Source organism: Spea bombifrons, chromosome 4 (assembly GCF_027358695.1).
Source record: "Spea bombifrons isolate aSpeBom1 chromosome 4, aSpeBom1.2.pri, whole genome shotgun sequence".
NCBI classification, from domain to species: Eukaryota; Metazoa; Chordata; class Amphibia; order Anura; family Pelobatidae; genus Spea; species Spea bombifrons.
Genome location: NC_071090.1, coordinates 29,623,388 through 29,637,685, shown reverse-complemented (window position 1 = coordinate 29,637,685; position 14,298 = coordinate 29,623,388). Strand labels below are relative to the sequence as shown.

Genomic DNA, 14,298 nt, shown 5'->3' with positions numbered 1-14,298 from the left:
TTTCTTTGTGCCAAAATATAGTGCCTATGTATACTTGCATTTAAAACATGTAAATATTTTGGTTAGTATTTTGTAGTTTAGTCTACTAACTTATGCCTCTGTTCATGTTACTTTTTCAGGCAGATTGGAGACAACTTAATAGTTCCTGGTGGGGTAAAGACCATTGAAGCCAATGGGAAGATGGTCATTCCCGGTGGGATTGATGTACACACTCACCTGCAGATGCCCTACAGAGGGATGACAACCGTGGATGATTTTTTCCAAGGAACTAAAGCTGCCATTGCTGGTGGAACTACCATGATTCGTAAGTATTGAGTCAACCTGCCTCGACTAAGGCTGTCAACTATGGGAAGCTATTTGTTGTTGTAAAATCCTATACAAGTGCTCCTTCTGTTCTTAGCCAAGGCCATTCTCTTTGTGGCATTGAGGTATGCAACATTAGCACATGGCCGGTATGTCCTTAAAACATTATCATGTGTGCTTTAATTAATTTCAATACATTGTTTTTTTTTCAGTTGACCATGTGATCCCGGAACCTGGTGCCAGCCTGACTGAAGCTTTTGAAAAGTGGAGAGAATGGGCTGATAGCAAAACATGTTGTGACTATGCCCTCCATGTAGACATCACTCAATGGAATGACAGCGTGCGACAGGAAGTGGAGACGCTTATAAAACAGAAGGGTACTATACTTGATTTATCTATCTATACAAAATTGTATGGAAAAGATTTACTTTAAGCACCATTCAGAATACAGGGAAAATGAATTACAGATTATCAGAAAGTTACAAATGGCAGGTAGCTGAATGACACATACAACACAAACATGGTGCTTATAGTTTCCTAGGAACTAGGTACTCGTATTATTTGTTCCGGATTAGAGATGGTTTAAGGCGAGCCTAAGCAATGCCAGTGTTAGAAGAACCCTATGTTTTTGCCAATATGCCCAGGCATTTCCTTCCATAGAACTCTCATAGCAAGTGAAGCCCAAATTAGTTAAATGTTCTGTCATAAATGTGTTATTTTAAGCATGGCTTTAAACAGGACAATTTCCTTTGGTTTATTTATTAGTGTCTTAGTGCCGGAACATTAAATATGACATACATCTCCAACTTCAGCTGTGTTGTTTTACCACTGGTTTTCGGGAGATAAATTACCTGATGAGGTGCCAAAAAATAACTTTCCCTACATGTTTAGCTCTTCTGGCCAACTCCTTTCATTCCACTGCTGTGTAGTAATTATCACATGTTTCTATGTTAGACAAGAGGAAAATTATTGTAAGTTACTTTCCATCTTCATTCAAGTTATTTTGTTTCTCCCCAACAGGCATTAACTCTTTCATGGTTTACATGGCCTACAAAGATTTGTATCAGATGTCCAACACTGAGGTAAATTATGTTTCCCGCCCTTCTGGGCAGTGTCCCAAAAAAGAGAAGGTTAATTGCAGTTTTTAATTTTCTTCGTGTCTGCTGGAAATAAAACATGTTTTGCCAACTTAGAACATGTTTATACATTCATAGCCACTAAAATAAGATCTGTGTTTTCTGCGTTAACTACCATTTACTGATAGCTGTTGGACTGACAACATTCTTATTTTTCAGCTCTATGAAATTTTCGCTTGCCTGGCAGGGCTTGGTGCAATCGCTCAGGTTCATGCTGAAAATGGTGATATCATAGCCCAGGTAAGAGAAGGTGGTAGTTGTGCATGGAAAATTAAAAATAATATTGGATCAGAGTATAGAACATACAATTGTAGATTCATAGTTGTTTCATGGATTAAGCCGCAATGTTTCAGCTTGATTAAGCCATTATCACCAATCAGTGTCAAATCTGCCCAAGGCTGCCAGTCAGCAGCCAAAACAGATGCTATTTCCTACAACATCGGGAACATTTCATTAAAAAAAAGTTGTCCCAAGTAGGCCTATGAAGAATTACCATTTCAGGAAAATCATATTTGGGAAGCTGCAAGCATCCAGAGAATCGCGAGGCTTCCAAGCAAATAAGAGCTGCTGTTCTTTGATATATTTCAAAGCAAGAGCAATGTACACTATTCTGTTGTGTAAGCATTTGTATGTCTTCTACAGTTCTGTCGAGTTTATACAAAATGGATTAGCCCATTTATCAGGAAGATTCTGTTAGTTGCTAAAGTGATAAGAATACTATAAAAACATTTCAGCAGAACCACTTTTTATATCTAACACACATTTGGGTCTGTTCACGAACAGGTTGTGTATTCAGATGAGTTAAGGGTTAACTCTACTGACCATACTCAACTGAGTACGCATGTCCTCACTAATATGCAAGTTATCTGAGAATATATGCAATGATACATTTTGTGTGTTTCATGCGAGGGTAAACGAGATGAATGAAAATTTGATGTTCATGTGTGAAACTCTCAAAATTTAGTAGAGAAGAAATCAACCCTCCAACAACATAACTAAAATGTTAAAGGGAAAAATAGTTAAATACTATGAGCCCCAGGACACCCTTACCAAGGGTAAGGCCAGCAACTATCCTCTTTCCCTGTCTCTTGGGGTTAGTAAAATGTTCAGAGGGTGTGGGGTTAAATCATTGCGAAACAAACTATGGGGGGGGGAATATAAAAAGCTCTTGGGAGTGTATCTATGCACCCACATTCTCTCCATTCAGTGAGGTGCAATAAATACACTTAGTTGTGAGGATCAGATCCATCCAACCACCCAAGTGCCTGGAGATTTTTGCTCTTGCTAACTTTTTAAGGCCCATTCAGCATTGATCCATAACTCCTTCAAGGCCTCATCTTAGGTCCATGAAAGGGGCCATACAAAAAATAAAATTAAAAACAAGTAACACTAGCGGAAAAATTAAGTATTAAGTATTTCAAAGACCATCTCTCACTGTGTGAACATATATCCATTAAGGCTTTATGTTGCATTTTCATAACAAGACAAGTATGTTTTGGCTGCATCTCTTCTGTGTCAATAAAACATAACCACAATCCTACCCAAACCTCTGAACTTCAGTTTTTGGCTCCAATTCCATTATTTCTACAAATTGATACAAAATGTTTAAAGAGATGTGAAGAATGCAGTTTAATGTAGTCTGAAGTCTAATAATGTGAAGCTTCCAAGAGGACTTAGGGAGAAAACGTCTTCCACATGAACGATTAAAAATCTTTCATTAATTTTCAGATTGTATTTATCTGGCATTCAGCTCTTTTAAGATGTATGTAGGAACCACGATATAATCAACAGTATATAAAAAGTAGTTGTAGCTCAGTTATATTAATCAGGCCCAGACTTTGCTGCTGCTCGCACCACGGATCCTGTGCTTCACACAAGGGTAAGAGTGTTTTATATGGTTGTGTGTTCATAATGGGCCTTACAATTTCCTTAATAGCTAAAACAAGCCAAATGTTGTGGAAGTGATCAGCCATTTTGTTTGCTTTCTCCATTAATCTTGAATATATTCGTACAGTTGATGTTTAATTACCTCTGATCATAAGTTGTTGTACATGGTGATAGATTTCTATATGATGTTTTTGTTTTAATTTTCTAGGAACAGAATAGAATGTTAGAAATGGGAATTACTGGTCCAGAGGGCCATGTTCTGAGCAGACCAGAGGAGGTAAGAATTAAAACCATAAACCAAAAACCAAATATATTTCTTATTATAAGGCATTTAGTCACTAAACTTTGATAGGATCCTCAGGTAGGTTGGACCTGTTTGAATCCACTTGTAGTTATTTTATTATTACCTTTATGACATCTACAAAACATGAACCAAGGAATAGTAAATCCCAGCTCATGGTGATTTTAAAATATGTTAAACTGAGCGTCAGAGCAAAGGGGTAAAACATAATTATTGTTTCTAGTACCAATTGGAATATTGGTTGTCTCTCATGTCAGAAAGCTGACCTTTATCTTTTTTTTTTTATTAAAGACCCACCTCATGTTTTCTTTAGGCTTGGCCTCTGAGATATGGTTTTACCCCCTAAACTATGTCGTACACATTGCAAACCAGACTTTCTGACCCCATCTACACATGTATGCATGCGTGCCTTTCTTCAGGGCTGAGTATTGGAATTCAGGACTGGATTTTTGTGTTGGGCAAAGAATGACATTCTCTTTAGCAGTTGTTAAACAACCTTGATCCTACACTGCTAAGTTTGTTCTGTATCTTTTAAAGGAAGTTACATCGACAAACAGTATAATAAAATAAAGATGTGCACACATAGCAAACAGCCGAAAGCCCAAATCATTAAATTAACAGGAAGTGGTCTTATCTCATTTCGAGCCATGTGGACCACAGTGCACGCCAAGACAAAAATACTTAGAGCATGAAGTCTTTCCTTTTTGTGATGTTATAGTGAAAGCTATCTCTAGCACTGTAGTACCACGATCCAACCATAAAAGAACAGAATACAGCTGAGCCAAAAGAATACAAAGCGCTGATTGGAAACAGATCCATAAATGATATTATTTATGTAACTGTGAATCTTCTACATACCAACGGCACTTAATGTGGAATAATATACTCACAGATGTGCCTGTTAGTTATAGAACACCTGCTGAATTAATGGGTTCCTATATGTTTATTACACAGAATGTAAGTGTGTCATTAACACAATAGTTAAAAACAAACAAAAACAAACCAAAGTATACATTATTAGGTTCACGAATATACCATCTTTACGAAGAAATGGCCGTTTATGTGCATTGCTACAGTGATTTGCAAAATGGCTACTTTAATACTTATGCACTAAATGTTACTACTTTATTAATGTAAACGAAATGTAACTGAACCAGAGAAATAGGGATACAAATTGAATAGAGGAAAATCCTATAAACAACAGTTACACAAGAAGCAATTTAAACACAGATTTAAAGTTTCAACATACGGTATATGTATTATAGTTAGGTATTGCATGTCAATGATAGCAATGGGAGCCTGGGCTTATATGGAAGGTTCCAGTTTGTGTCAGATTAAAAATATGAATGAAACATTAATAACAATCCATTGGAAGCCTTTATTTCTACATTACTGCTATTATTAGCTAATGTAACATTTACCATTGAACCCCTAAGAGAAATAACCAAAAGTAGTGGCTGTTTTTTATTGTTTGTTTTTCTCATTGTGAATCCTTGTTGATCTTTCAGCTGGAAGCAGAAGCTGTTTTCCGTGCCATTACCATCGCAAGCCAAACAAACTGTCCTCTTTACGTGACTAAAGTTATGAGCAAAAGTTCTGTAGACCTGATCTCCCAAGCTAGGAAAAAAGGTAAACAGATCACTATCTTTCAACCATCACATATGTTTTCCCTGTCATACAAAGACACCACATGTCTAAAACATTTTTGAGTCCCTTGTCATTGTTCAACTTTCCTTCACTCTCATACAGTGTATAGTGGCTTCAAGAATTGTGTTTGACTTTGTCCTGCCATCCATGGTGACCCAGTGGAGAAGCAAAGAGGTCCTTGCTAAAAGAGACACAGATTTCCCTTCCCTACTCCTTTGTTTCCTGTGCTTGGAAAACCAACTAGATTGTCAGGAAAAGGGAGAAATGTAGCAGTACAGTGTTCCGCCACTAGAGGGTACATAGCAACCAGGTCTGCTGGAAGGCTTCGCTTGTTTGCGCCTAAATTTACGCACCCCATTGGGTTGTGTTGGCAATTGACTGTTGCCAAACAGCCGAGTAATTATTGTAGTAGATGAGACAAAATGCTAGTGGCTGTACTGTGCTTTATCTCCATCCCATCAAATAACACAACTGCTGGATACCCATGATATTAATATAAGATAATAATATTATTAATAATAATAATAATAATAATAATAATAATAATTACAAGAAAAATAAACACAAGATCGAGCCATGTATAGGATTTGCTGAAAAGGCATACGTTTTGGTGGAAACTTTTCTTTTCTTTTTTTTTTTTTTTTAAGAGATTAATCAGGGAATGTTGAAATATTATTCATAATTAAATAATTTTGCATGTCCGTTCAACAGGGGAGTTTTATGATAATTTACTCTTGTTGACATCTCATAAAATTATCATTTTTTTTATTTTTAAGAAAAATATTATAATAATCTCAAGGCCTACAACATCTCAGCTATGCAAAGCATTGCAAGTTCCTACAACAAAAGTAAAATGAATGGAAAAGGTTTTGCCTTTATTTTTTTAGCATTGCAATACATGGTTTCACGATTTCCATGAATCAGCATGTGTATTTTAAAATAATGGTGATCAGAGATTATTTTTATATTTTTCCAAACGTGTCATAAAGGTTATAAAATATTTGAGTACATTCAATGTAATAATATGTTTCATGAAGTGCATTACCCTGATTTTGATGATCAACTTAATTTTCAGGTAATGTTGTGTTTGGGGAACCAATCACAGCCAGTCTGGGCACAGATGGCACACACTACTGGAGCAAGAACTGGGCCAAGGCGGCAGCATTTGTGACATCACCACCTCTGAGCCCTGATCCTACAACTCCCGACTACATTAACTCCCTTTTGGCAAGGTAAGATACCTTAGTCTTAGTTGCTAGACTCATGTTCTAGCATTATATGTGTATAAAAACGTGATAATGATAAAAACATAAATAAACATAAAGCATAAATAAATAAAAAATTTTCATTTGGACATCTTAAAAAGCTAGCAGCTGTACATTCTTAAGTCATTGTTAAATGAATCTAAAGCTGTTTTATATAGTATAACATATCCTTTTTAATATAATGCCCACAGTGAGTGACTCTAACATCTAGAAGAGCATGGTAAAAGTAATAATCTACTTTCCCTTTTGGTGCAACGGAGAAAAGTTTGAACAGTTTTAGTTGGGGTGATGTTGGTCACCATCCAAGCACTGGAAACATTTAGGCCACCTACTTTCATGTAATGTGTCTATCCTAAACATTTGTAGGTTTTAATATTCCTTATGGTTGAAATCAGGAGAATTTATTTTTGACTATTACTGTATATAGAGCTGCCGAGTCATTGATGGTGAACAAAATACTGTTAATTTCACGTAAACAACCTTTTCTGGTGGTTGGTTAACAAATAGGCATGTGGCAGCTACAGGGTAGGAATCTACATTATAAGTGGTCTGGGACTGTACTGGTGGCAGATGCATTAAACAGCATATTTTACATTCTGTGTGTATCACACAGCCACAGAATATCTATTGTTATATTTATAATAATTTAACCAAACTCATACAAAGGATCTTAAATGCTAAACATCTTAAATACAATTTTCTTTTTGATGCAGGTCTGCATGTCTCTGCATTATTTTCAATTTATTATTACTTTTTATAATATTTAAGAATAATGTATGTACATTTTTAAACTGAAGTAGCCAGGCAGATATTATTTAATATTGGTTATCATTTTTAAGCATCTGTTAATGTTAGTAATTTTTATGTTGTACAGCTTGCACTCAGTCATAAAATAAACATCATATTTTCCTTGTTAGGTTTATCCGTTATTTACACACAGTGAGCTGGGGGGTGTATGTGAATTTGACCATTGCCAGTTTTACTCAGTCTGGTTAGGATCATATTTAAATGCACATGTTTTTTGTCTCCTGGTGGATACAGTAGATGATGTAACAAGTTTATTGAAAACATATTTATAAAGCTAGAAGGTCAAGCATCTGAATGTTTCTTCCAAAGATATACACACCGTTAAGGGAAATATAACATGAGGGGCGGTAGAGTTATCCCAGCTCATTTCACCGGATATTGTGAATGTTTAGGAAAAAACTCAAAGCTTTCACCCAGAGCATTTATATTCCATTATTTGAAACCTAATGCATTTGATTAGTGTTCTAAATGCTATTACCTCATTAGACGGCTAATTACATCACTGTGCAGTGTCATTTGTTATAAAATCAAACAATCGTGAATTTTCCTCTTGTGTGATGTACTGTTTTGGCGGCAGACACATAATGGTTTTCTCATTAGTTAGTAACGCAGGTGCAGGAATTGGATTGTGTCTGCTAAAAGCCGTGTCAGGATTTGGAAAACAAGGGTCTCTGAGCTGATATCTAGTGTCCTTTTTATATAACGCCTTAGCGTTTCATGCCAATTTAGCAGGATTCTTAATTTCCTCACTCTCATGCTGTTCATCTATAGCTTGGCCACTTCTACATTGCAGTTATTTTCCTAAAAAATAAAATAGTGCTGTGTGTGGTTTAAAATTTTCTTAGAAATAACAAGAAATTACAGCCAAAATGTTATCTTACTATGAAAAAAGGTCTTCCTGCTGCCATTTGTTTTAACGTAAATGTCTTGTGTGTTTAAAGTGGTGACCTGCAGGTCTCTGGAAGTGCTCATGCCACGTTCAGCACTGCGCAGAAGGCCATTGGAAAGGATAACTTTACTCTTATCCCAGAGGGAACAAACGGCATCGAAGAAAGAATGTCTGTTATCTGGGACAAGGCAGTGGTAAGAAAGCAGAATACTGAGTGATGCATGTATTCACTAAACTAAAAGTATGCAGGCAGGGGTGTAACTAGAAACCACAGAGCTCTGGTGTGAAAAATTGCCCCGGGGCCCCCAAAAGCTGGTCTGTGCCATCATTGCCCCCAAACAACTTGTCTGTGCCTTCTTTGCCCCTTGCCCCCTTTTAACATACACTCTGGCACACTTATGTAAACACACTTACACAAATTACACACACTTACTCATACTCAAACACACACGTACACATTCATTCTAACACACACTCCATCTCACCCCACTTACACATACATGCTCACACACAAACATCTAAACATCCGTACTCACACACACAGTTACACATCCATGCTCACACACAATTACACATTCATGCTCACATACACACACACACACACAATTACACATCCATGCTCACATTCAAACATACAAACAAACCACACCCTTCCCCTGCTCGCTATCACTCTCTACCTTCTCTTCCAACTGCGTCTGTTGTCTCCCCATCTCCTTTTCAACAGCTTGACTTCTTGTCATGCCTCTTCTTTCTCTTCTGTATTCTTTCTTCTGTCTTCATTTCTGGTCCCCTTTACCCCGCTATCAGCTCCAGTAACCCGGAGAACTTCTGCAAAAGGGATCCACGTTTCTGCACCTGTATTTCTCCTTCTGCATTATTCTGGTCCTTCGAATTACTTCCTGAAATGGGTGGAGCCACTGCACACTGCATGCCCTATAGGGAAAGTCTTTCCTCCCTTCATTCAATTGGGGAAAGGGTGTGCACAGAGACTCCACCCATTTGGTTTGACATATATGGGGACATAATAAGTTTCAATTAAATTAGGTATCTACATATAGGTTGACCTGTCCTGAAAAATACATCTTAATGTAGATCCTGCTTTTCTTTAGGCTACTGGAAAAATGGATGAAAACCAGTTTGTTGCAGTAACCAGCACCAACGCTGCCAAGATCTTTAACCTTTATCCCAGGAAAGGGAGAATAGCTGTTGGATCAGACAGTGACCTGGTTATTTGGGACCCTGATGCAGTGAAGATTGTCACAGCCAAGAGCCACCATTCTGTAAGTTCAGTGTCATATACATTTGTGTATCTGTCTTATAATGTGAGAATCACAAATAAAAATGTTGTTGTAATTCAGACATGTCTCGTCCCAGACAGGATCCAAGTCTAGCACATGTCAGAACAGTGGTTCCTCTGTACATTGGCTAGATTATATGTTTGTCTCTAACAAATACTATGTGTTGCACAAGGCATTGCTTAAGCGTAGGCTCCTAGCCTGCTCACTGGTATCTTATGCACAGTAAGATGTGTTAAAGTGTCTTTTTAAATGCAGCACTTTCCATGTTGTCCTATAAGAAATGGATTAGTCATTATGTATTGACACTTTTGAACTTCAACAATACACGCACTGTATGGAAGGAAATGCCTTCACCATGCAATGGCCTTTTATTGTCACCAAATAGCGATTTTGCAGTCTTTGGCTCGACCATAGCCTAAATTCCTGGTGACTTTTTCTTAAAGATGGAATATGTATAGTTTATTTTGTATGTAATTTCTGTAATGAAACTGGATATGTACATAATCAGTGTTGTGTAATGGTTGAAAATGTACACAGGTTACACAGGAAAAAAAATCCGAGGTGTTGGAACATCTTTGGAATACTGCAGTTTTAAAGACTTAAGTATGATTCTAACTGAATGACAGCATCACTTGGAAGATGTTTTTTTCAAGCAACTAGAAACAGCAGCCAAACAAGAGAATATAAAATAAGTCTGCACCTAGTTATTAAATTGTGTTGCATGACATAATGAGATTTAAGAAACGCAAACCTGGGGATGTTCAGGAAACGAAAAAGTCAGTGATTAATAAGCTAAGCCTTAGCCTTGACCTAGGGGAATTTTTATTATGTTATTTGAAATCTAATTCATTTGGTTAGTTAGCCAAATGCTATTACCTCATTTATATGGCAGAAAGCTGATTACATCATTATTACATGTAATTTGCAGTAAAATCAGACAAACATGCATTTCCTCTTGCATGATGTATTGTTGGGCAACAGATACATCGAATGGTTTAATCATTAGTTAGGAGCACAGCTGCAGGAATCCAGTCCACAGCTATCCTCCTTTACATGACAGATAAGTACATTGAATCATTTTCAACCTGACAAGTTGCAGCATTCATTCAATTCACAGACGATCAAACAACTCAGAGTGTACACAGACATACACTTACAAACACACATACACGCATAAAGCTACACAACACAACAGAGATGGGAACTAGTTGGACCAAAAGTGGTTCTGCCATATTTTTTGTTTCGCTTTTGGTTCATTTGTTGTTTCTCTTGCTCTTTCATACTTTCTCACATTTTCATTCACTCTCTCATTCACTTTCTCTCACACTCTCACTCACGCTCTCTTGGAATGTCTCCGTACCTTTTTAATCGACCACTTCTATGTCCCTGTCTCTGTGCCACAAGAGGGTGTGCCTGCAGGACACATTCTTTTGCCCAACTAAACCTCATGGTGAACTTTTGCAAAAATGTCAGTTTCCGGGCACATCCATTCCCCAGATTGGAGGAAGGGGCAAAGGAGGTGCTCGAAGGCTCCTTCCTTTTACCTGACATAACCTCACAGTGAACTTCAGCAAAAGGGTGGAGCCTCCAGGCACACCCTCTCCCCTGGTCCTTCCATCAGAGGAAAGAGTGTACCTGGAAGCACAGCTACTTTGCAGACGTTCACTGGCAGGTTATCTACCGTTGTCCACGCTGATGCAGGTGTACAAACAAGACTTTTTGGAGCAGTGGCACAGAGACAAGGACATGGCAGCAGTTGGCGGAGAATGTAGGGAGACATTCCGAGAGAATGTAAGAGAGAATGAAAGAGCATCAGAGTGAAAAGCCCCACAATTTTGGTCCGAAACAAATGGGCAGGAAAAAGACATTCTAAAAACTTGAGAGAGAGTGAATGAGAGTGTAAGGGAGCGTGAATGAGAGAGTGTGTGAGAGTGAAAGCACCAACGAAATCCAATGGAAAATTTGGAGCTCCTTGCTTAGTTTTCATTTGTCTCATTGTGAGTGCCTCCTCATTTCCGGAGATTCGTACAAATTGCGAAAAAACGCACAACATAGCTCATTGCTCTCACAGACATGCATTCATGCAAATGACAACAATCTCAGGCATTCTCATGAGAACATTTTCATATCCCTCACAGACATAACATACAACACTCAATCACACAATTCACGGCACACTCAAGAAAACAATCCACAACACACATTGGCAATTACACATTTCACAGACACCAACAAAAATACAACTCAGCACTCACACAAAGACAATCACACAACTCACCGTCGCTCACACAGTCATTTCTCATCCTCAAGGCTCCATTACCTTTCTCAGCTTTTCAGCAGAGATGGCCAGATGAGACATGGCCCACGAGTATGACATCCCTAATGTAACCGCTAATAATTGCTACTTAAAGATGATGTGGCTATGACCATCACAGATTGGATTTGGGCATAGTAAAGTGAAACTAATTTATCAGTACATCCAAATGTGAAAATGTCTTGTTTTCTCTTGTATATCATAGGCTGCAGAGTACAATATCTTTGAAGGAATGGAGCTACGAGGTGCACCTCTTGTGGTTATTTGCCAAGGAAAGATTATGATGGAGGATGGGAATATCCATGTCACCCAGGGAACAGGTCGCTATATTCCTTGCCCTCCATTCTCTGACTATGTATACAAGCGCATCAAGGCCAGGGCCAAGGTAAGACACAGAATTAATATATGAATATATATGACTGGCTCACATTGTACAAAATATGCCATCCAAGGGCAAATCTTATTTGTCCATTTGCTATACCTAAATAATTAAACATTGCCTAAATGCCAAAAAGGCGCACAAACACTATAAAAAAGGCAAATATGTTTTTTTGTGTATTAAAAACAAAAAGATTACATTAACCACCATATTAAGTGGAGTTACTGCATCTGCAATTGAAATAAGTCTAATAGTCTAGTGATTCTGATTATAAAAAAAAGGATATTTTTGGTGGGGCATTTCCAAGTGTTTTAGTGAATTAAGGACAATTGCAATTACAACTATGACCCTTACTAGTATTTTCTGTATACTGGATTTAAACACAATAATGTTAATTGTTGCCACTGATATGTACATAGATACATAATAGATACGCCAAGCTCCTATGGCAGGACAAGAGAGTCTTAGAGGTTTCAAGTAGAACTTTTTCCTACTAAAGTTTTTGAATTGTTTTTTTGCATTGCACTAGAATATGAATATGAAATGAATTCACTTGGATAATTATACTTGAAAAGCATTTTCAAGATCTCTAATCATTCTGCATGACCTTTTAACAGATTGCCGAGCTCCATGCTGTCCCACGGGGCATGTACGATGGACCTGTCTTTGACCTGTCCTCAACTCCCAAAGGAGGAACCCCTGCTGGCTCTACAAAGGGATCACCAACCAGGCAGACTCCACCTGTGCGAAACTTGCACCATTCCGCGTTTAGTCTAGCTGGTAAGTATTTCCACGTGAAATAAGAATATAAGCTCTGTCTTTACATTCATGAGTGAATTGCCTAGTAGGGTCACCAAGCCGTTAATAATTATACCTCTTTAGGGGTAGCACTGGAGGCAAATTTGGAGTCGTTCCAGTAAACCACTACTTTCAAGTATTTTACTTATATGCAGCCTTCAGATATGCAGCCTTCAAGATGCTGTTCCACCTGCTATGCTGCATTACCACCTTTCTAATTAAATGCAGCTGTAGAAACATCATTCCTCATACCACTTAAATAAAATAATTGTCAGGCAGTGATAGGCTGTTGCCATAGAAAGTCAGTTAGATAGCGTATCAAAATTATTTGTGTTCTTTTGTGATTAAGTCTTCGAATGAAAGAAATATAATGACAGATCTGCTTTCTGGTTTATTTGCTTAACATACTTAAATTGATGTTTTGCACCAACACCTTTAAGTGTATGTGTCATTTGTACGTGAACAGCATGCATTTTGGTATGATTCTACCTAATGTTATGACATTTTTATTCACAGGAAGTCAGGGAGATGAAAGTGGAGTCCGTTCTGCCAGTAGAAGGATCGTAGCACCCCCTGGTGGACGCTCCAATATAACATCTCTTAGCTAAACACCTAAGATTTGGAAAGAACAGGAAAGCAAACTGGTACAATTGGTATTTAAGACAAAGGGTAACGAGTAAAGTCAAATTCAAACCAAGTTCAATCTGGAAGTCTATTAACCCTCAGGCCTTATGTTTTACAAATGCTTTTTGCTACCTAGCTTTAAAAGTTAATGCTTCCATGTTTTCTTTTTTCATAATTGCATAGCCTTAATTTACAACATGTGCATGCTGTTCATTTGGTTGCAGTCTCCCAGAGGGTGTCAGATCCAGTTACATTCTCTTGTGATTATTATTTCTTTTTTTTAACGTGGCATTGAACACAGATACCTGGTGTGTGGATACATTAGTTGTCAAAAATCATGGATCTTCTGTTAACAGGCTTTTCTGTTTTTATACAAGAATTGCAATAAAATAGAGATCCCCAAAATGTATCATGATTGTCTTCATTTAATTGCTTGCCATTTACAACAAACATTATACTATATTTAATGACACAAACATAGCAGGGTGATGTATAAAGAGCTATTCTAGTGCCAAAGCCTGCAGTCATCTGGAACACTATTGGTGATCTCTGTAGTGATTGCTTAGATTAAAATCAAAATTATCCTCTGCACATCCCCTTTATATACTCAAGACAATGCTAGTGTTTATATGTGATCTAACTGTATAATT

At 37.5% G+C, this 14,298-nt stretch overlaps 1 protein-coding gene across 2 annotated transcripts in view; it reads left to right on the top strand.

Moving 5' to 3' along the window:
• Positions 1-14,053, top strand: part of DPYSL3 (dihydropyrimidinase like 3) — a 57,415-nt gene extending 43,362 nt beyond the window's left edge. For both annotated transcript variants that reach the window (XM_053461865.1, XM_053461866.1), the window contains exons 3-14: positions 120-304; positions 516-680; positions 1,324-1,385; positions 1,599-1,679; positions 3,535-3,603; positions 5,136-5,256; positions 6,350-6,506; positions 8,288-8,429; positions 9,345-9,515; positions 12,053-12,232; positions 12,844-13,006; positions 13,541-14,053. In XM_053461865.1, coding sequence (XP_053317840.1) covers positions 120-304; positions 516-680; positions 1,324-1,385; positions 1,599-1,679; positions 3,535-3,603; positions 5,136-5,256; positions 6,350-6,506; positions 8,288-8,429; positions 9,345-9,515; positions 12,053-12,232; positions 12,844-13,006; positions 13,541-13,632 — 1,588 coding nt within the window. In that variant the 3' untranslated portion in view covers positions 13,633-14,053. The remainder of the gene's footprint in view (positions 1-119; positions 305-515; positions 681-1,323; positions 1,386-1,598; positions 1,680-3,534; positions 3,604-5,135; positions 5,257-6,349; positions 6,507-8,287; positions 8,430-9,344; positions 9,516-12,052; positions 12,233-12,843; positions 13,007-13,540) is intronic.
• The last annotated feature ends 245 nt before the right edge of the window (positions 14,054-14,298 follow it).